The 24,797-nt window shown below is 45.7% G+C and overlaps 1 protein-coding gene across 5 annotated transcripts in view; it reads left to right on the forward strand.

The window, feature by feature from the left end:
• Window positions 1–18,192, forward strand: part of LOC129193059 (neuronal PAS domain-containing protein 3) — a 179,858-nt gene extending 161,666 nt beyond the window's left edge. For 4 of the 5 annotated variants that reach the window (XM_054797664.1, XM_054797666.1, XM_054797668.1 and 1 more), the window contains exons 6-12: window positions 519–699; window positions 9,210–9,328; window positions 10,280–10,473; window positions 11,410–11,516; window positions 13,463–13,610; window positions 13,720–13,835; window positions 14,828–18,192. In XM_054797664.1, the coding sequence (XP_054653639.1) occupies window positions 519–699; window positions 9,210–9,328; window positions 10,280–10,473; window positions 11,410–11,516; window positions 13,463–13,610; window positions 13,720–13,835; window positions 14,828–16,290 (2,328 nt within the window). In that variant the 3' untranslated portion in view covers window positions 16,291–18,192. The remainder of the gene's footprint in view (window positions 1–518; window positions 700–9,209; window positions 9,329–10,279; window positions 10,474–11,409; window positions 11,517–13,462; window positions 13,611–13,719; window positions 13,836–14,827) is intronic. The other variant, XM_054797665.1, reaches the window with a different exon arrangement.
• The last annotated feature ends 6,605 nt before the right edge of the window (window positions 18,193–24,797 follow it).

The raw sequence follows: 24,797 nt of genomic DNA on the forward strand, positions 1-24,797 counted from the left end.
TTACTTTCGCTTTTAAAGCAAAAGCACTGACAAATGACCAAAACAGTTGATGACACATTGACAAAATCATGGTGAGCTTTATCGACCATAACTCTGGTTTTACTCAACCGATTTTCACCATTTAAAGACTCGTAATGTTTGAAGTGGCCTAATATGCTGCGCATGTATGTTCCATGTCTGCAAGGTCACACTCCTAAGAGTTAAAGATGCTACAAGCAATAAAAAGTAGGTCAATATATGCTAGCTATCTGAACAAAACATCTTAGCTTTGTGTCACAGTTGATAAAGGAAATTACTGTAATATATCTCATTGATAATCATTCATATTATTTTTACAATATGCAGATAGGTCATTAAAAAAACGAGTTGTGGGCTGAAAAAAACCCCCAGGCAACACATTGGACATCATTTAAGGTGAAGACTGTTGCTTCCCAATCAGGAAGCTAAATTGTTTGCATTTGTATGACAGAGAAATGCTACGCATAATGTGACAGTGTCATGCTGGTGTCCTCCTGCAGGTAGAGCTGACGGGCAGCAGCGTGTTTGACTACGTCCATCCCGGTGACCACGTGGAGATGGCGGAACAACTGGGAATGAAGCTCCCCCCCGGGCGAGGTGTGTCTCTGTCCCAAGGCGCCCTCAACGAGGACGCCGCCTCCTCTGCTTCGTCCTCGTCGCACTCTGAGACGCCTGAGCCAGGTAGGAATAAAAGCACAGCAGCGTTTACCCAGCATTCCCTGCAGGAAGGCCGTTCATTGGGATTCCTCACGTCCCGTCCTTTCCTGCAGCACGTTGAAGACTTTGTACCTTCCGAAAGCTTTTCATCGCGCTGACGATAATTTGGGAATTAGAGTGAAATCCATTTGTAAATTAAACAAAATGACTGGCTGTCCATGGAGGACGTCACTTCATCAGTCTGTTCAAACAGCAGCCTCGCTGGCTGCAACGGTCCTCCGAGACAGCGCGGTAATTAGATCTGCCGCGGATTTATTCTGAGCTGATTGGTGCTGCCTGACGGTCGCGCGGGAGGGGATGGGGGGGCTCTGTATTAATTGGAATTCTACACTTTTTTTTTCCATTTTTTTTGTCTTTGATTATGTGCAAACGTGACTGCATTCCTCTGTGGTGTAGCAAAACAAAAAGTTTACAACAAAACTGTAACTTCCTAGAAAGTGTAGGTTTAAGTGCCCAAAATGGTCGTTTTTTTTTAGCAGGAAAGACAGCAGATGACCTTGTGAGATGCATGCAAAGAGTCTTGCAGTCAAGCCGATCATCTTTAAAGACGCGTGATGCAATTTGACTAATCACAGTGGAAAAGATGATTCCCTGTGGCTGTCTCTCAAATAGAATACTGTATTTCCATCAGTACACTTCAATAAGTATACTGTTTACACTGTGTACTAGGTTCCTGAGTGTGTGAATGTTGACGGTGTCATGCTGTCCATGTGTAACGGATGCCAGCCTGTGAGGCTGTGCAAGTGTACGTTGGTAAACCTCACTCCCTCTGCCTTAAGACCTGCGCTGACCAAGCGCAGGTCTTAAGGCAGAGGGAGTAATACTGTTGTTATGCACTCATCGGAAATAGCATGAACAATATATGTCTCCTTTTCTTCTTCTCAGCTAGGGTTGGGCAGCGAGTCTCGAGCATTGATGGGAACCAGGACTAACATTCTGATTCTCCTGGGATTGTTCAAATGTTTTTATTTCGATTCCTAGTTTTGATGCCCACTTTGCCTAGCAGAAAAAATAACCATGAATACCAACAAAGAAGAAGCCAGCGAGGACCAGCGAAAAAGAGGAGGCTAAAAAGAGCGGTCGGCTCAGAGATATCATAACACAAAGATATCATGCAAAGGGGGGTGCAGGACCAACATGATAAATGTTCACCCTAGAGATCAACCGATATGGGTTTTTCATGACCGATACCGTTAGTAGTTAAAGTGGCCAATAACCGATATTTGTTTGCAGGAAAAGTGTAAATATCGGCTTTAAAATGTTGAATAATACAAACACTTAAATTGGTTTAATTGCCTGAAGCATGTATATTTAACCCAGGGGTCGGCAACCCACGGCTCTGGAGCCGCATGTGGTTCTTCAGCCTCCTTGATGCGGCTCCCTTCACCGAGCTCTGTGATTTTTTTCCAACACCGAAGTAAGGGAAATGTGCATTTTCTAAAAGAATGTGAAATATCCTACTCACCGCAAGGCTGCTGATTGAATGAGCAAGGGAGGGGGGGCGTAGGCTAGCGTATGCAGTGAGTCTCACTGCGCGGGAGAGAAAAAAGGTGAGGGAGTTTTGAGTTGAGTCTGAAGCAAGTTCCGAAATAAACAAATAAACAAATTTAACAAGAGCATAGAAATATGTTTTATAACAAGAAGCGCGCTGTAGCTACGTGCTCGGAGCCCGTGACACGCTAATCGCCGAGGTGGTGACTCCAGGAGAGGCATAGTGTAGTGTGCTGCTGCAGCTGGCTGTACGCTCACCGCTCAGAACAATATGTGCTTTCGCTTTCACGTCTCCAAATACCAGAAAAATCTCTCAGTGACATCAGGAGAAGCCTTTGCATTTGTCGCTGGTCGCTTTTGAGAAAATAAGTCACCAAGAGCATTTGGAAAGTCGCCAGTTTTAGCAAGAAAATCGCCACTGGGCTGCACATGAGATGGGAAGCAATTCACAGATGGAAAATACATGAAAAAATCGTTCATAAAAATGTCAGAGCATCCTATTCTCCGAATTAAAAAATAAACAGGAAATGAAAGAATGCCTCACTTTGCAAAGACAGTGAAGGACAGGACCAATAGAATAGGTTGGGCATCGTTTGAATTCGAACGATTCCAATTCCTCGTTTTGATTCCGGTTCCTAACGATTCTCGGAGACGAGGTATTTCTACACCAAAATTCACACACTCAGGAACAGTACACTTAGTGAAGTGTACTGACCAAAGTACAGTCGATCTTGCACATTCATGATTCAGCATTCGCGGCCGAGAAAATTCACTAATTTTTGATTTTAAAAAATTTTAAGTTTCTCCAAAAATAGCCTTTTTTTTCTGCAGAAAACACATCTGATTCACAGTAAGTCAGTAGTGATTTAAACATATGTGGTAAATGCAGGACACATGTTCCGCTGTTAAAAAGCCCACAATTTTAGATGATATTGATTTGTGCTTCACTGAGAATGTTTTGAAATTTCGCACTTTGTTCGGCAGTCCTTGAACACATCATAGTTGAAACTTATATATATAACGTTTACCCCGTGACTCCCATTCCATCTGTTCATGGATCATCTTGCATTATCGTTTATTAGTGGTGAGTCGCTATGCATGGTATACTTGAAATGTGTTTAATAAGGCATATTTAGGGCTTAAACCTGGATTGTGTTGCGAGTGAACGATGGCAATTGCAGAGAGAAGGGGAGGGTTCTAAACCTGAATCTAATCTAATACTTAAGCAGTCGCTTTTATTGCAAATGTTGATCTGAAATTGGAAGAGGACATCAACATCAAGCTAGCAGGAGGGTTTGGAGGCTGTGTTTTCAAAATACCCGTTTTTGTGGGCGTATCAATAACGTTCGCTGGTGGTCCCGGACCATAATTCTCGCGAGAAGTGGGGAATGTATTGAATTCCATATGAGACACGCTGCGCTGCACATTCACAGACTAGCGCAACCTGCTGCTTAGGAGATATATTTGTCTCGCAGCTGCTTGTTGTCTGTTCAGGTTCAAGTAGCTGCTCTTTAATGGAAGCATGTGGTCTCCCTGAAAGAGAAGCGTCCTTGTTGTGCAGCAGCGGCATGTGCAGCAGCATGAGGACGTTGCTAGCTGACCTGTCCTGGGTCGGTCTTGCGTGTGCTCCTGACTTCCATAGATTGTCTCCCCAAAGACCAACACGGGCTGAGGTGGGCTTAGAGAAGCTTTAGGAGGGGGGAGGGGGCTTTACATCTGACTTCACTCTGTCATGAGGCAGACGAAGAAGTGAGGAAGAGGAGCAGCTCTGGTTCCCAGGCTTGTGCACGCTGGGAAACGTGCACGGCACTTCCAAACGTCGCTGCTTGCTGCCTTAACTTCTTTACTTCTTTCGCTTCCTTGCTTCCTTCACTGTCTTCTTCCATCACTTCCTTGCTTCCTTCACTTCTTTGCTTCCTTCACTGTCTTCTTCCATCACTTCCTTGCTTCCTTCACTTCTTTGCTTCCTTCACTGTCTTCTTCCATCACTTCCTTGCTTCCATCACTTCCTTGCTTCCTTCACTGTCTTCTTCCATCACTTCCTTGCTTCCTTCACTTCTTTGCTTCCTTCACTGTCTTCTTCCATCACTTCCTTGCTTCCTTCACTTCTTTGCTTCCTTCACTGTCTTCTTCCATCACTTCCTTGCTTCCTTCACTGTCTTCTTCCATCACTTCCTTGCTTCCTTCACTTCTTTGCTTCCTTCACTGTCTTCTTCCATCACTTCCTTGCTTCCTTCACTTCTTTGCTTCCTTCACTGTCTTCTTCCATCACTTCCTTGCTTCCATCACTTCCTTGCTTCCTTCACTGTCTTCTTCCATCACTTCCTTGCTTCCTTCACTTCTTTGCTTCCTTCACTGTCTTCTTCCATCACTTCCTCAATTCCATCGCTTTATTCCTTCCTTCACTTGTTTGCTTCCGTCTCTTTTTGGCCTCCTTTGCGCACCAATCAGGTGCCTTGTTCATGGGAAGAAACATGGCCGATCGCTATGACGACATGACGTCGTGACAGCAAAGTTGCACAGGAAGTCAGGGGCAGATTTCAAAATAAAACGACACGGCAAGAGTTAAATTGATGAATATTATTATTATTATTATTTTACTCAAAGCGAGCGGCACCACCACCCCTCCCCCCACGGCCCCCGACACCCCCAGCTCCCTCTTTCCCTTCTTCATCATCTCAGTCTCGTCTTCGCCTCCTCTTCCTCATCTTCCTGCTGACACCATTTGTCAAAGTCGTCTGATAGCAAACACATTCTATTCATGAGGTGAACCCTCCACCCCCCCACCCCCCCCCACACACACACACACCTCTTGATGGCAGCAATTCAATTACAGCGTGGAGGCGATAGTGAGTCAGAGAGGCTGCAGTGTGACAGCACACTTACACACTGTTTACACTATTAAACTTTACCTGTGTGTGTGTGTGTGTGTGTGTGTGTGCGCGGGTGTGAGTGTGAGTGCACTAAGCTTATATCTGCTCTTTCATATATATTTATACACGCGTGTGTGAGAGGGCAGGCCACGGCACATTTGTCATGATTGCTCAGCAGCTCCGCCACTGCTGCATTGTGGGTAAAAGCAGGACGGAACAATGACCGGTGGCTCGTAAAAACAAAAATTGCTTCAGTGAGAGAGAGATGCCCCCTGGTGGACTCCATCTTGTAACCACAGGAAGTAGAAAGAAATCAGATGACGCCATAGGTTGTTTACGGTTGTTTGTTTGTTCGAGAGCCCGACCGATATGGGATTTTTGGAGGCGATGCCAATACCGATATTAGGGGCTGAAAAAGCCGATAAGCGATATTGGCCGATACATGAAATAAGAACATTGATATACACAGGATGTATTCTGTACATGAACAGAAATTCATATAATACCCAAAATACGATTCAACACAAAGAAGCAGAAGACTACTCAATGAAAATAAGGAAGTTTAATTAGTAAGACTGGCAACATAAGGACATGCCTCTTTGTCATTTACTTTTAGATGTTGCCACAAATTTGTAGTGTTCTTTGCTTTGCTGGTGCTGGAGCCCTGGCTAACTTACACGTTGCACATGTGGCATCTAACGCCTCTTGACTCTTTGGTGAAGTGGCTCCACCCCTCATGAAATAAAAATATATACATTTTGTGCATTTTGGTAGTTAGCATAGAATTTGATACTATAGTTGACCAGTTTCAAATAAAAACAAGTGGCTGCATGTGGCTGAAAAGGATTGTACATAGGCTAATGTGAGGTGTTTTTAAACTAATACATTACGTGTATTTATTAGGTGTGTTAGCTTGTTCATCATAGAGAACTACTGAACGAGCAGCTAGCAGTGTTAGCATGTTGATGACTTGTAGCAGTTAGCAGTGTTACCATGAAGACAAAGGAAAACTACTAGTATATTAGTTTGTTCGTCCCAGAGAACGAGCTAGCAAAGTTAGCATTTTGAACCTCTGTAGCCACAAATACAACAGAAAACTATGTTAGCTTGTTTATCATAGAGAACCACTGAACTATCAGCTAGTAATGTTAGAATGTTGACACTGTTCAGCTACTAAGACAGCAGAAAACTATGTTAGCTTTAGGGTTGCAAGTAACAGTTATTTTAATAATCGATTAATCGGTCAATTATTTTTTCCGATTATTCGATTAATCCGATTTTTTTAAAACACATTTTTAATTTCCGCCTCTTAGTAGCAGTCCTTTTAAAAATGCATGAATGGGCATTTTCCCTCCCCAAAATGATAGCAAAGAGGAATTTTTCTGACACTGAAATTGAAGTAGAGAAGTATAAACAATCAACTGACAAACAATGACAAACACTCTACTGCAAGTCAACAAGTCACTGGCACAGACTGCTACAGTTGCATCACCAATAAATAAATAAGAAATAACAAATAAATAAACTTTAGGGGCAGGCTTTGCTGATTGCTCTTTTCCAAAGTCAAAGCTGATGTGTGTGATTATATTGTTTTGCCTGAAACACAAAGATGACGAAGGAAATTAAAAAACAGTCACTTTTGAGAGGCTGAAATCGGAATATTTACAGTACATTTTTAAATGAAATGATTCATTCATTGGATAATCGATTAATCATTGATTAATCGTTGCAGCCCCAGTTAGCTTGTTCATCAGAGAGAACCACTGAAATAGCAGCTACCAATGTTAGCATGTTGACACGATAGAGACAATAGAAAACTATGTGAGCTGCTTCATCATAGAGAACCACTGCGCTAGCAGCTAGCAATGTTAGCATGTTGATGGTGTACAGTTGCCATTGGAGCAGCGTGCGAAGTTAGTGTGTTGATTGTGACGTAGTAATCCTGTCACGTACTGCCTTATTGTCCAAGAAAGTTGTGGTTGTGTTTGAAGGGCTTGTTCTGTGTCTTTGTGTCATGTTTGGTTGATGGAGGTCGCGGCGACCTTGCCGTAGCTGTTTTTGTCTCCCGTCATGTTAGCTAGCTATCAGCGGCACACAATGGGCCTGCAGAAGCGAGCCTCACAATGATAGCGGGCCCTTGGAGGCCTCCTGGTCGTCACGTAGACGCGTGGAATGCTGGTATTGTCCAGAGATGACGTGCGTAGGTGAGATGTTCTCCTAATGAATCGTTTGTCCTTCAAAGAGCAGAAAGTTTGCACGCTGGAGATAATTAGCTCCCAGAGTCAGGCTGCGCCACCTGCTGCCTTTGCAGCTAATCTTTGTCTTGGAGGAGCGACGTCCCCCAAGACCACCAGCCAGCAGAATGGCAAATACTTCCTCTTCCTCCTCCTCTTCATTGCGTCTTTGTCTCTCTCTTCCTCATCCTCCTCTTCCTCTTCTCCCAATGGTCTGCATTCACTCTTCTTCTTCTTTTTACTCCTTCTTCTTCTCACAAATTCACACAGGACTTTTTAATTGTAAATGTGTGTGTGTGCGTGCGTGTGTGTGCGTGCATGCGTGTGTGTGTGATCCTATTAATTCCAAGTGAGTAACAAAGAGAAGGTCCCGCTCGCTCGCCTGTCTTTCCTGCGTCCTCCTTCCATCATCATTATTCCTCCGTCAGATCGGACGCTGATTTCCTACGAGAGAACAAGCAGAGGAGGAGGAGGAGGATGGGGAGGAAGGCTGCACCAAGAGTTGCACTCCTCCTAAGAGGCCTTCACTTGTTCACTTTCTTGCTTCCTTCACTTCTGTGCTTCCTTTCACTTGTTTATTTCCTACACTTGTTTGCTTTTTTGCTTTCTTCACGTCTTTGTTACCTTCGTTTGTTTTCTTCCTTTACTTGTGTTTCTTCCTTCTTTTCGTCAACTTGTTCCTTGCTTACTTGTTTCCTTCACTTGTTTCCTTCTTTCACTTATTTACTTCTGTCACTTGTTTGCTACTTTTCTTCCTTCACTTTTTTGCTTACTTGCTTTTTACACTTCTGGATTTCTTAATTCCTTTGTTTCCTTCACTTCTTTGCTTTCTTCCTTTACTTATTTGTCTTCCTTCACTTCATGAACTTGTTTCCTGTTTCCTTCACTTGTCTTCTTCCTTCACTTCTTTGCTTCTTTCACTCGTTTTCTTTTTTCTCTTTTTTGCTTCCTTGCTTTTTCACTTGTTGGCTTCTTTATTTCTTTGTTTCCTTCATTTTCTTCATGAAATTGTTTCTTGCCTCCTTCACTTGTTTGCTTCTTTGTTTTCCTTCACTTGTCTTGTCTTCTTCCTTCACTTCTTCGCTTCTTTCACTCGTTTTCTTTTTTCTCTTTTTTGCGTCCTTGCTTTTTTACTTCTTTGCTTTCGTTATTAGTTTTGTTCCTTTACTTGTTTTTCTTCCTTCACTCTTCCTTCCTTCACTTGATGACTTCTTTGCTTCCTTCACTTGTGTTCTTCCTTCACTTTTTTGCTTCCTTCACTTGTTTCCTGCCTTTACTTGTTTTTCTTCCTTCCCCTGATCAACTTGCTTGCGTCCTCGTTTCCTTCACTTTTTTGCTTCCGTGTTTCTTTCACTGCCGTGATCCCTAGTTTCTTTGCTTCCTTCACTTCTTTGGTTCCTTCATTTGTTTTTTCTTCTGTCACTTCTTTCTCTTGTTTTCTTCTTTTGCTTCCTTCACTTCTTTGCTTCCTTTGCGTGTTTGCTTCCTTGCCTTCTTCACTTGTTTTTAAGACGTTTCTTTCTTTTCATCTTTCTCAGCACCCCCCCCCCCCCCCCTTTCCAAGCGTGTTTCTATTGTAAAGGATACATTTGCATATTCATTCGTATTTCATGTCTTTCATTTTTACACATTAGATGTTGTCAACAAGCATCAGCATTGATCCAAAAGCGGCTGGTGGCCATCTTTGTCAGGACAATTTGGGGGTTCATAATATAAAAATGGGTTAATAATAATAATTCAAATGTAATAGATGCTTATATAATAAATCAATCGTCATCATTGGTCGGCACCGTTGCTCCTCCCTCTGTACTCTGATTTTGAAATGTAACGAACATTGCGACATGCCACAAAGTTCTTTTGTTGCGTTGCATTTCAGTAGAGTCCAGCAGTCCCAGCGTGCTGTCTCCTGACAACTGCCTGGAACGTTCCTTCTTCATCCGCATGAAGTCGACGCTCACCAAGAGAGGCGTGCACATCAAGTCGTCAGGATACAAGGTGACGCCATGTCTTTTCCTCAACTCGTTTCCGTAAAGGGATAGTTCCGTTTTTTTGACATGAAGCTCTACGACATCCCCATCAGCAGTGGAGTCCATCCACGGTGACTTACCCCGCACTTGGCCCCGTGAGCCCGTTCTAGTCGGAATTGGGTGATGAGAAACATCGTTCCAGTTAGGTATTGGGGTTACTTAAGTAGAGCTTGGCTGCTAAAACAATGAGTTGGAAAGAGTAATGCATTTGCAGGACAAAAATGCCTCCTCGACAAAATCAGACCTCACAAACCGCGCTGTGTTTCTTTCTCTGACGTCGTATCGTATTAACGCGCGCGATCGGCTGTCCGCTGCTGTGTGTGTGATGAAGATGGCTGCGACTCTCACATCTTCATCCGTTGTGGAACACGTACGTGAACAAAATGGCTGTGTTGGATGCGTCTTCATCACACACACAGCAGCGGACAGCCGATAGCGCGCGTTAATACGACGTCAGAGAAAGTAAAGCCCAGCGATTTGTGATGTCTCATTTTTCGTCATGCAAACGTGTTACTCTTTCCAACTCATATTGTTTGGAGAGGCCAAGCTCTTTACTTAAGTAACCCCAATAACTAACCAGAACTATGTTTCTCATCACCGAAATCCGACCAGGACTGGGCTCACGGGACCAAGCACGGGGTAAGTCACTGTTGATGGACTACACTGCTGATGGGGATGTTATACTACTTCATGTCAAAACATCACACACTGGTCACACTTTATGACAAGGTACACAAAAATACAGTGGTTACTGAGTAACTAATGAGTAACTAATGCGTAGTGGTTAGGGTTAGGTAGGTTCCTTCCACATGAAGTACTGTAACTTTGTGTACCTCATTGTGAAGTGTTCCCCTCCTATCAATCATACGCTTACAACTGGTTCTAGCGGCACCTGCTGAAGGGTGTGTTTGGTCTTCAGGTGATCCACGTGACGGGGCGTCTGCGTATCCGCATGGCGTTAACGCACAGCCGGGCGGTGCCCAATCAGATCATGGGCATGGTGGTGGTGGCTCACGCCCTGCCCCCACCCACCCTCAACGAGGTGCGCATCGACTGTCACATGTTCGTCACCCGCGTCAACATGGACCTCAAGATCGTCTACTGCGAGAACAGGTGAGTCCAGGTAGTTTTTGTTTTATTGCTCTTTCTTTGCTGAGGGAAACAAGGGTGAAGACTGCACCGTAGCTTTAGCATTCAGAGCGCGGCAGAGTCGTCTTGCATGTCACACATTTTTATTCATGAGCCAATCGCGTGGCGTAAGCCGGCCATGAGTCTCTGATGGATCTATCTCCTCGCCGCCGTCCAGATAAAACAGATAGGCATCTCACTCAGGAGTTAAGCGGCTGACCGCGGAGATTCCTATCAGGCTCGGAGAAAGCACAAAGAAATAAAAAGCTTCATGTTTTATGATAAAATGTATGGACGCCGCCAGCTGCACAATGCCAGCAAGCCGATGACGAGCGCCACCTCCATCACAGCGAGGAAATGTGTTGTTGGGAGGAACACGGTGTGCTCTTATCTGCCTGCCAGACGTTAAACCGCACTGCCTGTCCTTCATTACAAATTCTACTTTTCTGCAACTTTGCTCTGAGACGTCAGCTCAAGGGCCAACATAGCCGCCAGCTGATGCACCAAGAGTAGTAGCGTGTTATGTAGTAGTCGTAGTAGTAGTTTGCCACATAGGAGTAGTCGTGTGTAATGTAGTAGTAGAGTGTAACGCAGTAGTAGTGTGTAATGTAGTAATAGCAGCGTGTAATGTTGTAGTACTATCTTTTAATGTAGCAGTAGTAATGTGTAAAGTAGTATAAGACATGTGTAACATCGTTGTAGCAGCGTGTTATGTTGTAGGAGTGGTGTATAATGTAGCTGTAGCTTGTAAAGAAGTATTATTAGTGTGTAAAGTAGTATTAGACGTGTGTTTTATGTTACGGTATTAGCGTCAGACTCGTAGTAGTGTGTATAGTAGTACTACTATTGTGTAACATAGTCGTAGTATAAGTGTGGAATGCAACATTGGTAGTGTGTAATGTAGTAGCGGTGTTGTTGCAGGATCAGCGACTACATGGACTTAACACCAGTGGACATCGTAGGAAAGCGCTGCTATCAGTTCATCCATGCTGAGGACGTGGAGGGAATCAGACAAAGTCACGTGGATTGTAAGTACTTTCCTGCCATCTGATTGGACAGTCAACGTGACACGCCCCCCCCCCCCCCCCCCCCCCCCCCCCCCCCGCGGGCCTTCAAATCACTTTACTGATGTTTTAACACATCAATGCACACACACACACACACACACACACAAGTGAGCATCAGGTGATCGCCATGCCGCACGCGTGAAGCGTTAAGCCGCCATCACATGACAAACGCACATCTTTTTCAATCGCGAGCCGAAGATGGCACATGTCAATCAGGACCAGCCAGGTCACATGCGGCACAAAGTGAGGATGAGGATTATTCTTCTTCTCACAGGTCACTGAGGCGTCATGGCTCATCTTCATCTTTTCCTCGTCTTCTTTCATTCGTTTCCTCTCTGAAAGACACCCTCAACCGCACATGCTCCCATCTTCGTCGCCCGCACCATCCTCATCCTCACCCGCTTCATCTTCATCCGCTTCTCAATGAAACAATGATATGTAAGTTAAGTAAAAAGTCACTTAAGAAGAAAAAGGAAGCTTACTTTCATCTTTTCACAATAAAAGCATTGTGAAGCTTCTAGCTAGCATTCGTAAAAAGCAGAAGAGAAAAGCCTGAACAGAATGTTGGACTAGCAAAGAGGACATTTGGACAAAAGACACCAAAGACAAACATGTTGGTAGAGGATGCGAGAGAGAGAGAGAGAGAGAGAGAAGCCTGCAGGCGTTTTAGCTGAGCTCGTCTCTCTGGACCATACCACCTCTAATCAACACACACACACACACACACACACACACACAGGCCTGTCATGTACGTGCACGCACCTGTGCTATGTGCACACAGGTAAAACACATCAGTGTTACAAAGTCACTTCAATGTCACAGACAAAAGTTTGTCTACTTCCTGGTGGTGTTACGCTCTGACTGCTGCATCGCACACACACACACACACACACACACACACACACACACACACACACACACACACAGACACGTTGCTAAGCTACCTGACCATAACTTCCTGATGAGACTCAGATGACCACACATGTCAAAGGTGAGAGAGGTGCAGACCAGGTGTGTTGGAGGCGAGACAGGAAGTGGTCAGTAGGAGAAAGCTAGCATGGCGCCTAAAAGGGAATAGCGAGTCTTTGATGTGCTGGTGCCTCGGGCAAGCTCGCAGCGCCTCTTCTTCTTTTTCGACGGCCTTCATTAGCCACCATCACACTGCCAGCCTGCTAATGGACGACACACATACACACACACACAGCCCCTGCTGGAGGAAACCCCGTCTGATGTATTAAGCCACATAAACAAAACCGCTGCCCTCTAGTCAAGTTGTCACTGTGCTCGCTCCAACATGTGTGTGTGTGTGTTTGTGTGATATTTAGCGGCGTAGAAACAAAACAAGGTCACTGTCAAGGTGACATGATGTCATCTAAGTTAGTTTCCCGCCCTCTCTCTCACTCTCGCTACTGAGCGTGTGCAAGCGTCGCCGTCACAGTGCAGTCAATTCCAGCGGCCTTAAACAATGCTATTACTTTCTAATAGCTTTTAATTAGCCGCCTTCGTTTTCTATAAATCAGCCCACTTTGTGTCTTTGTGGCGGCCTTGCCAGGAAGCGCCATTAAACGGCGGCGACGAGGGACGTTTGAGTTTGGCGGAGCTCGCTTCTCGGCGGCGACTCTCTGATTAATGCCGGTACATATTGCCCCGGATAACCATTTAGTGCTTCATTTGGCTGCCTTTATTGCTAGCGTGCCGTCAGGGGGCGTAGCCGGTGGGGGGGGGGTCCAGGGCTGGGGGTGGCAGTGGGTGGGTGGGGCCGAGTGGAAGAGTCACAGCGCCATCTAGTGGAAGAAGGCATTCATTGCAGCCCTGACATCAAGATGCGTCACATGATGTCAGACTGTTTAACCAGGAAGTGATGACAACATTACTAATCAGCGTGTGTGTGTCTGTGTGTGTGTCAGTGATGAACAAGGGACAGTGTGTGACCAACTACTACCGCTGGATCCAGAGGAACGCCGGCTACATTTGGATCCAGTCCAGCGCCACCATCGCCATCAACGCCAAAAACGCCAGCGAGAAGAATGTGGTCTGGGTCAACTACGTGCTCAGGTCACATGACAAAAGAGAACATCGTTACGATCAAAGATTTTTATTCAAGTGTTGCAAATTTGTTATGAGTAAAGAGTAAAACGTGAAGGTGCCGTTTGCGTCTCTGCAGTAATCCAGAGTACAAGGACACGCCCATCGACATCGGCCAGCTGCCAAACCTTCCTGAGAAGACCCCAGAGTCCTCGGAATCTTCGGACTCTGACTGCGAGTCCAAAGAAAACTCTGGTAAGTTGGCCGGGATGGTCTACCGACAGGGAACGACGCCAAGGTGACTTCCTATCTGTGTGAAGAACATGACACAGCCCAGCAGGTTACCATGACAACTTGAACGAGTCTACAGTTAGAATGAGGCGAGAAGACGGGGCTTTGCCATATGGACCACTCACAGCCTCACACTGGCCGGATGTGTATGTGTGTGTGTGTGTGTGTATGTGTATGTGTGTGTGTGTGTGTGTATGTGTGTGTGTGTGTATGTGTGTATGTGTGTGTGTATGTGTGTGTGTTTGTGTATGTGTGTGTGTGTGTGTGTGTGTATGTGTGTGTGTGTGTGTGTGTGTGTGTGTGAAAGCTGTGGTCAAGTCCACCATATGGAAACATTCGGCCGTGTGACAAATGGAATACTTGTGTCAGTACACTTAGTATGAGTATACTGTACTGTGTACACTGTGTACTTACTGGCTGAGTGGTAATTTAGACAGTGCAGTGCTGTCCTAAATCCATTACTGTCATTACACACTTACAGCAAATGACTTCTGTCTTCTTCCTCTTTTTTCCTTCTTCCTTTCCTTTTATACAGTATTCTTCTTTCTTCCTTCCTTCCTTCTTCTTCTTTCCTTCTCTTCTTTTTTCTTCCTCCCTTAGCACCATCTTCTTTCTTTCTTCTTCTTCCTTCTGTTGTCTTTCTTCCTTCCTTTTTCTCTTCTTCTTTCTCCGTTTTTGTCTTTTTCTCCCTTACCTCCTTCCTTCTTCTTCCTTCCTTTTCTTCTTCTTCTCCTTCTGGGGTACTGACAGTGTACTGCATTTCTCAGTGTGAATGCACTTATGCACTCAAAAGACTAAGTGTAAGTATGCAAGTGCACCAATGGAGAGGCAGCCTTAGTGTTTGGTGACCAATATGGCGGCTGGGAGTTCCATGTGGTGTCACATCGATCGTGAACACCTGATCCTTGTCACCATGGTGATATTCATTACATTTCAACGTGTTTTTGTCTCGCCAGACACCGAAAAGTTGGAGGGGAAGCCCAGCCAATCAGAACGCAGTGAGGACCCGGAGGCGGAGAGAAGGTGCCAGCAGCACTCCGGTCAATCACAGTGCTCATCCGAGCAGGAAGTGAAGCGCCAGGATGAGAGGGACACTTCCAGCAACCCCGGGACTCCCGACAGCGATGACAGTCCGGAACCTTCCGACGCTGAGGGGGAGGAGCATGAGGAGGATGTAGGGGGTGGGAGCTCCTTGGCGGGGCTGGCTGATGTGGGCGGGCTTCAAATCAAAGTGGAACATTACGGCGAGGCGGAGGACATGAATCTTCATCACTCCCAGTCGTCGTCAGAGGAGGAGGAAGAGGAGGACGAGGAGGAGGAGGAAGACGGCGCCACAAACAAAGTCCACAAGCGGAGGAAGAGGAGGAAAGTTCAGAAGTGGGACAGAACACGCAGCAGGAAGTTGCGTCTGTCCTCGGCCACACCCAGCCCCGTTGCCATGGGAGACAGTACGCCACTGGTCGACCCCTCCCAAGACCCCTCCCACCTGCTCTCCCCCGCCGCCGACTCCCCAGGCGGCACCGTGTCTTCAGTGCTAAAGATCAAGACGGAAATGTCGGAGCCCATCAACTTCGACAACGACAGCAGCATCTGGAACTTTCCGCCCAACAGGGAGATCTCCAGGAACGAATCTCCTTACAGCATGACCGCCAAGCCCGCCCCACCAGGACCACACAAGACCTTCCCCTCGCCACCAGGGGGCTCCCTCGCAGTGGCCATCCCTGACGCGGTCCTCACCCCTCCTGGCACTGAGGGCGGGGCAGGAGGAGGAGCGAGGAAGCCTCCTTACAACGGAAGCTCCGCCCCTTCTTCTGCTTCCAGTCTAGCTCCACCCTCCAGCGCATCCTCCGCCGACCCCCTGTCGCCCCCTCTGTCAGCGTCTCCTCGGGACAAGCAGCAAGCCACGCCCACATCCTCCTCCTCCTCTTCCTCGCTGCTTTACTCGGGCGACGTGGAGGCACTGCAGCGTTTGCAGGCCGGGAACGTCGTCCTCCCACTGGTGCACCGTGTCACCGCCTCGCTGGCATCCACCAGCAGCACGTCGTCGCGTGTCTACACCACCGGGACCATCCGCTACGCGCCAGCCGATGTCACACTGGCCATGGCGCCGGGAAATCTCCTTCCCAACACGTCCGTCAACTTTGTGGACAGTCCGAGCTTCGGCCTGGACCCCAAGACCCCCATGGAGATGCTTTACCACCACGTCCACAGGCTGAACATGTCTGCTGCCGCCGCCGCCGCCGGGCCCTTCGCCGGCTCCCCGGGAGCCACGAGCGGTACCGGCGCCCTGTCAGCTCAGATGCCCGCGGCGGCTAACGTCTTCACCACGGCCGAAGGACTTTTCTCCACGCTGCCATTTCCTGTCTACAGCAATGGCATCCACGCCACGCAAGGCGGCGCCGAGAGGAAGGAGGACTAACGCAAGCGCTGGGAGACCGCCTTACTGTGTTTTCGGACTCCACTGTGAGGGTCGGCGAAAGGTTCTGTAGCACTTTGAACTTTTTCTAACCTCGCTTCTTTTTCCCACCGTCGGTTTACGTGAAGACTTCCTGCGGCCACAGAGACGTCGCCGCCAGACGCTGGCCAGGATAATCTTTCAAAAAAAAGTTTAAAACATCTTTTCTTTTATGAAGAAACTTCAAAATAAAAAGCTACTAGCGAATGTCGAACTCGTTCAAGCCTCATCATCCCGCCGTCCATCTTGGAGTTTACATGACGACACACTCGTGGTGCTAGCGACTGTGCGGGGGCGCGTTCACGACAAGGTGGCATCCATGAGAGGCTAATGAGCTAGCATGGCTAAGTTGACAAATGAATGTCAAAGACTTGGACTGTCTTCTTCCCGCTTCCCAAGCCGGACTCTTCTTCGCCATCCCGGAGGAAGACAGTCCACTCTGTTCCATCCCATCGCCGGACTCCAGTCCTGAACACACGACGAGCGCTCAAAGGCGGCCGTCCTTCTTGCCAAAAAAAAAAGAAAAAACAAAAATGTGCACTGTGAATCTGCGTCATTTGTATTTTTTGACAAAACAATAATTTTGCAGATGGTAAAAGTCGTGTTTGGTGTCGCCACTTCCTGTGTGTGTTGACTATATGCAGTCGTTACCGTCGCTACGTGTCCCGTGTCTTCTCTGTGCTCTTTGTGGGGGAGGTCGGAGGCAGGGCTTACGGACTTGGGGCGGGACCTGTGTGACTGAACCCCTCCTACCGTGCCGCTGGCCCTGCGTCCGCCATCACTCTCTGCCGTCGTCGTGAATCAGTGGAGGTTTGTCGTGCAGGAAGTTACAAAAAAATGAAAACATTTGTAGAGTTCTTCTTCTTCTTTGGTTTTACTTCTACTCTGCTTTGCTTTGTCGTGTTGCTAACAGCTGCCTTCTGCTAACCAGCTCAAAGCTCAGCGCCGCCAAACATGCTGGGAGTGTTTTTCCAGCATGCTTTGCAGCTTCCTGTGTGTGCATTGGGTGTATTTCAGTGGTTCCCGCCAAAATAAAGCAAGTTGAAGCAGGAATTTTGAAGCTTTCTAAAGAAACGAAAAGAACAAAAAAACATTTCGCACTATAAATCTATTTTTCTAGCTGTTTTGGAAAAGTAACGTTTCACGTGACTGTGCCCGCATCTTTTGTTTGACCTAGTCTGTCTTTTCAAAATAAAAGTCAGGATGTAATTACTTCTCGGTTGAATATGACAAACACAAAAAGTCACATGACGATAATCACCGCTAGCCAGCTAGCGTAACGATTGGCGCCAGGTTTAGCCTTTTCTAGCGTTAGCGTTAGCATCAGCAGCAACCAGGAAATACACCCACATGTAGCGAGAAGCTTTGTGTGTTTTTTCTGTGTAAAAAGTAAACTTTGAAGGACTTGAATCACAGCTGCTGTCCGTCGTGTTCATTGATGATGATCATTTAACTGTGAACAAACTGTGTCTGTGTTCTTTCTTGTACAATTATTACAGGTTCTTTTATGAGAATCAGTGTTAACAGTGTTATTAAAGTCTAAATACAGCAAATGAAAAGAGTCAAAAAGAGAAAACTATGGTACATTTCTATTTTTTTCCTCCTAGAAGAGGAGAAACACACGACGCTAACTGATGCTAACTTTGAGTGCCTGCCTTCTGTTGAATTCTTTTTACTTTTCCCTTTTCTTTCAGAAGACATTCTTGAGTTGGTTTATCATAAAAATGCTGCAAACCTGAAAGTGTACAAAGGTCATTTTTATAACGGTTGTTCTTTTCTACGTTGACTAAGTTGTCATCCCGTCACAAGAAGACGCAAGCTGTCTTTCTGTAACACCTTACAGCTGCCATGTTCATAATAAAACTATTCTCTTCACATTCTTAACTGCTTCTTTGTCCTTTCGTCACTTGGCAAGAATGTGTCTTTACATACCGCATGTGTGTAATTGTGACCGGTGATGATGTCATCAAGGCAGCTGGCTGCTGTTTGGTGGTGACGGACTGAAAATGGCCGATACGGAGTGTGGTTAATATCCATCTCCACTTTGGCCTCCAGTCACTCTTTTCTTTTATTATCTTCCTCATCTTTTTTCCTTGTCCTCCCCCTCGCCCAGTGCAGTAATAAGACAGTAGAGGTCAGCAAGCAGACCACTTTAAATATTTCACTCCATTTTAAATGAGATCACATGAATGATAGATCACACACCAACCTGAACCTCCAGCTCACCTCATCCTCCAGGCTCCACCTTCCCGCTCGTCTACGCCACGCTCACTTTGTCTGTGTACTTGCGTCAGTACACTTCAATAAGTATACTGTGTCCAATACTTAGTTCCTGGGTGTGTGAATTTTGACAGTGTAGTGCTGTCCCAAATCCATTACTGTCATTGTATACTTACCAGAAATGATGAGCACAATATTTATCTTCTTCTGTTCACTACTTTCCACCGCTGCTGGGTTGCCATTATTTCAAGGTAGTGCCTCCCCTTCCGCTAAAGAGCCAAGATGTAGACTATTGAGTGAGGACGGCATGCCTGGCGAAGCCTGTGAAGCCGGCAGCACCCGTCCGAGCATCCGCAGGACATACGGCATTGCCGCCGGAGAGCAGTTCAGCGTCTTGGGCTGGCAAAGAGCCAGGGAGGAACTGGTGGCAGCTGGCGCATAGCCAAGACAGAAACTGGAGATGGCGGCTGGCGTGTGGGCTGAGCTTGGACAGGAACAGAATCCGACTCGCCCTGGCGTGGAGCAGAAGCAGGAAGCCACTCGGCCTGGCGTGGAGCAGAAGCAGGAAGCCACTCGGTCTGGCGGCGTGGAGCAGAAGCAGGAAGCCACTCGGCCTGGCCTAAAGCAGGAGCAGGATGAGCGAGCTGTGCGTCCCCAGTCGCACAGCTGATGGTACTAGCCCCCACTTCCAACGACGTCTTTCACTGCCAAAACCGGAAAGAGGTAGGGGTGGAGGGAGGCTTGGAGGAGGTTCAAGGGTCCCTCCTGCTCTGACCCCCCAGCCGGAACAAGTGGTGGCTTCAGATGTGGTGCCAGGATTGAAGGAAGCTTAACCTCTACCTTGAAACGGCATGGAGCAGGGACCAGTGTGGATGGGGGCTGACGGGGAACAGACACAGGAGGCATTGGAAGGTTAAGACATGGTGCCGGCACCGGGGGCGTCTGATGCTTGAGACTACTTGCAGCGGGCACCGGCGGCGTCATAAGCTGAGCTGACGTGGTGCTGGCTCCAGAAGTGCCGGGAGCTGACGTGGTGCGGGCTCTGGGAGCGTCGGGTGCAGGAGTGGGAGGTGAAACAACCTGGTCTTGGCGATGCACTGGCGGCAGGACTGGTGCAGATGACAAGGGCAGCTGGGAGTCGTGGGCCGGCACTCAGAAACAGTAAGCGGCAACTGCACCTTGGTTTGGCGTGGAGTAGGAGTCGGGGGTGACTTGGCCTCAATCTGGCGTTGTACAGGAGGACTGCAGGACTGTTCCTTGGACCGCCGTGGAGCCCCCGCTGGAGACGTGCGTCTACGTCTTGGGTATGTTGGTGTGTGAGCAGTGGGTCCTGCGTACACAGATTCCATCAGGACTTCAGCTCCTCCGGCGTGAACCTTGTGTACTCCTCGGCCATTTCCCTGAGGGGTCCAGTAACAGCTGGGTCCAGTAACCATACTCCGCGGGGTCATCGTGTGGTTGGAGCATTCTGTCACGACTGGTGTGGTGATGACCCCAGGATGCAGAGACAGGAACCCAGTGCAGGTAAAAGACTTTTAATTATAAAGTTTGCAGAGCAGAAAATAAGGAAAGTATCTGAAGCATGTAGCCAAGGCACACATATTGTATTGTATTGTATTGTATTGTATTGTATTGTATTGTATTGTATTTGTATTTGTACTTTATTTATCCCACAGCGGGGAAATTCACTTGTTACAGCAGCAAGCAAGATACGCAAGTAAAGAGTACAGTGTAAAGAATACATAGTGACACATGGTTCAAGTGGTACAGGTGTTGTAGAGCCTGACAGCGGTCGGTATGAAGGACCTGCGGAACCTCTCCTTCTTACACCGTGGGTGTAACAGTCTGCTGCTGAAGGAGCTGCTAAGGGAACCCACAGTGTCGTGCCATATGCATATGACACGAGACAATGACCTACATGCACAAGCATGCAATTCTCCAACAAGGAAAGATGCCCTCGGCTGAAATAAATAAATGGAAACATAAATTAGCGGCAGGTGCGTGTAATCAGGAAAGTAAAAGTACCAGAAAATAACACGTAACTTGACAGGAAGTGTAACAAAATAAGAGCCTTGACCAAGGAAATACAAAACATGGTCCGGCAAGTCACGCAGAGCGTGGCATTGTAGTTAGAGCAAAGAAAACCTTTTACGGTTTAACATTCGAGCCCTCTAGACATGAAATAACACCCCTATAATCACTTCTATAATCACACACGAGAGGAAAGAAGCCAGTTAAGACATAAGTAAGACTCATGCTCATTTGTGTTACTATGTGTTCCCTAGGGGACCTGAAAGAGAGGCAGACAGGAAGTGATGTCAGGCGTTCAGAGTTGGGTTTCAGCCGTGCGTGGGTAACGGCCAAAAAGGAAACACATGTTTTTATTCAGGATTTTTATTTGTGATTATCGTGCCTGTTGTGAGATCATTCAAACCTGCAATGAAAGCCTTTACAGCCTTTACATTACAGGCACGTTACTGACACCTGGTGGCCAGTGTAGAATACTACATTTCATCAGCTTCTTTGACTGCGCCTTTTGAATGCCTGATGTGGTGGGCCATAAGTCTCCATACATAGGAAAATGTATCATGTATATTTTTTATGCTTCAAATACACTTTGGGTATGTGAAGGCCATGGCACTTGAAGGCCACGGGGTATCAGGTGAAGACACGAGACATAAATCATCTCGAAGAATCACAAAGCATAACTTCAACTGTGCTAACGCAAGTTCATCAAAAGTGGAAAACATGTACTAATATGAGTTTTTGAAACAACGGTAATCATACAAATCAGTGGTCCCCAACCTTTTTTGACCCACGGACCGGCTTGTGTTCCCACAAATCTCCCGAGGACCGGGGGGGGGTCGTACATTATAGCAATCTAATTTATCTTATTTATTATGTATTGTGTAAAACTAAGACATAAATAACATCAAATTAAAAGCACAAAATGAATGCCGACCCACCATCCACCAGTTCAAGTTCTAGCCAAGTTTTTCCAGAGAGATGATTACATCGCTGTTTGACGTGTGTGGTAAAAGGCAGTGCGCTAGCATGAATTAACTTGAGACAAATGTGCACATTAGCACTCAATAAGCCATCAAAACTTACCTTCATGCATTCCGACATAGTATCAGCATTTGACACCAAATATGAGGTGAAAGAAAAATGGTAAAAATACAGTAGTAGTCTATCTGTGCGGCATGAGATAAAGTTAGCACACGCACAATGGACATGCGTCAAGTGAGACGGATGTAACAGAGAGAATCCGGCCACTTTTCAAAATAAAACATCAAAAAAAGAATAATGGAAGTTATTTTTTCTTTCTGTGCGGCCCGGTACCAAATGACCCACGGCCCGGTACCGGGGATTGGGGACCACTGCTGTAAAATACAGTACTGAAAACACTTGTTTTCATTGTTTTGATTTTGTTTTTGTTTGTTTTTTTGTGTTCAAAGAAAAGTTCTGAATGGATTTGGATGAAATTTTCAGGAATTGTCGCAAATGGGGTATGGAAGAATTGATTACTGGATGCAGGAATCTCTTTTAAAGGATCCTTTAACATTACGTTATAGGACCATTTTCGGCATTTGTTAATATAACACTGCAAAAAAATCGTCGGAGCACTTGGGGGGAAAAAAATAGACAAGTTAGACAAGTTTCCAACAGGTTCTACAAAATATCAGAAAAGTCTATCAAATACCTGCGCGCACCTGGGAGCAGCTGTGATCAGGCCTACTTGCGCCATGCTTGGACACTCCCGTTGTTGTACTTTTTTCTCTATTATGTTGTACTTTGTTTTTCTAACTTGTATTTTTCCACTCTTCTTAAGCCTTTTTTCTTCGCCATCTTCCTTGTCTCTGCTTTGGGGTTCGGCCACCGGCATAACGCCAATCTTAACAGCACGCGTGTATCATTTTGTTGCTAGAATGACATTTTTAGAAGGTTTTGATTGAACAGTTTCATTGTGACAGCGTTGTGAGTGTTGTGACTTTTCTTGATTGCCTGGAGTTTTGACATACCGAGCCAAATTTTGCAAAATGTGTATTACATCACAAATTAGCAAAATGTGTGTAGCCTTTTCGAGACTTGAGAAGTGGTTTCGCGTTATTTGGGTGAAGTTTGAGTTAACTGTGCTATGCACGTGATTGTAGTGTAAACCGTATTGCTTCTTGGTTGACTGGGCCGCAAACACGTCCATTAGTGGAGCAGCAGAGACCCCTGGTGGACGACCACTGTAACTGCACTCAACTTTATGTTGCGATTGTATTGTATTCTGTATTTGTGAAGATTTGCATTTGTCAAGAAGGGAAATTCTGGTCGTTCCATCAGAATTTCCACCATTGCAGGAGGATTTTTTTCCATGCAATTTACCTTTTAAAACGGGAGGACGCAGGGAAAGAATAGAGGACGCTCATGTTGCATACAAACCTCCTGTCCTACAAACAAATACTGGCACTGGTATTTGATTTACAGCAGAGGTGCTCACACTTTTTCAGGCTGCGTGCTACTTTTAAAATGACCAAGTCCCAAAGATTTGCCCACTACATCTACCTACTATAAAGATAGGATCTATATACAGGGTGGGCCAATAAAATCTTACCACTTTTTAATCATACACAAGTTTTTGAAATGGTAAAATTGTATTTACAGATTTGTAACAGAAACATCAACTTAACATCTGAAAGGTGTCCCACTTTGTCTCTTGTTTTCTACACAGTTCAATCATTGATGACATGCTCAATCCACGCTCCTCTTCTGTGGATTACAGCTGCAACACGCACACTGAAGTTGGTGATGACAATGCCAGACATTCTGTGGGGATACCTGAAGGAGAGCGTGTACTGCAACAACCCTCAGACCATTGAGGCCCTGAAGACCAACATCCGTCAGGAAATGTGCATATCACAACAAAATCTACCTCTTATTGTAAAACATATATTTATAAAATCTATCCGGTAAACTTTGAAACTACTACAGGTATAATAAATACTAAAGATTGATATTTCACATTCAGTGTCAAAGTTTACAGGTAATCAAAGTAGTTGTTATTACTGACAAATAATTCACAATTAAAATCAATAGTTGTGTACATAACCTGAGTACCGGTAATATGTCAGCCAAAATAGCTACACAGCGTTCATAAGACACACATGTATTAGGTCCAGTTAGCATTTGCTATTAAACATTACTGATATACAACAAATTAAAATGATTATGTAAAAGACATTATAGCCGAAGTTAAGGCAACATATTAAAAAGGTTTTAGTAAAGGGCACATTTTCCAGTTCATCATGAAATAATAGTTTAAGAAACGGAAGCGTAGAAAACACACATTTTTAAAGTGGAGTTCAGGACGTGAAACAAACCAATTCACTTATTTTCTACATAACTAGCCAGGAAAAGTGAAGGGATAATGTTTCAGATATAGGCATCTTACCGCTGAGTTAGTTGATTCATAATCAGAACAATAAAGATGAAAGTTCCATCTCCGGGTGTAGTTTGATACCTTCTGTTCACCATTGCTTCAGCAGCGCAGGAGCGAATCGGGAGGGGAACTTAATGTCAGCTGACTGACGTCATATGGCATCTACAAAGTGATGTTTATGCGATGGACCAGTAGCTTGCGATCGACCGGATGGGCACCCCTGATTTGGAGCACATACAGAAATAAAAGAGCAGTACTGCATGAAGAAAAAGTAGAGGCCTACTTCAGAGTGAAAAGTAAAGAAAACGCTGATGATATCCTGCTCATCTCTTTTCAAATGATATTGGATTCCAGTGGGGCACTGTAGTTTTTACTAAAATACCCCATAAACATCAAGCTGTGTGCAGGGTGGGGGTGTCATGATGCACTCAACCCACGAGAGGAGACTTTACACGATATTGGGTTCACAAGAACGAGACGAGACGATATTTTAATATTACTTTGAAGAAAACTACAATGACAAAATACAGGGCAAACTTTTTTTGATTTAACTGAGTCACCAAACAATGCAGGTACATTTTGAAATGTTTTATGACTCTGCATGCTACACCTAAGCATGATGCTTTTAACTGTTTTTTTAACTGTCTTTTAACTGTTTTTCACAAATTGAAACAAAAACTGAAAAGTGGTGGGCAGCGAATTCGGTACCCGGGCCTTCAATGGGGACTTGGCCGGCCAGAATTTTTCTTGGCAGACACTGTGAGGTCCAGCATCGTTTAAAAAAAAAAGAATGATAATAATGTGACACATTGCCATTTATGGT

The sequence above is a fragment of the Dunckerocampus dactyliophorus genome, chromosome 13 (genome assembly GCF_027744805.1).
Source record: "Dunckerocampus dactyliophorus isolate RoL2022-P2 chromosome 13, RoL_Ddac_1.1, whole genome shotgun sequence".
NCBI classification, from domain to species: Eukaryota; Metazoa; Chordata; class Actinopteri; order Syngnathiformes; family Syngnathidae; genus Dunckerocampus; species Dunckerocampus dactyliophorus.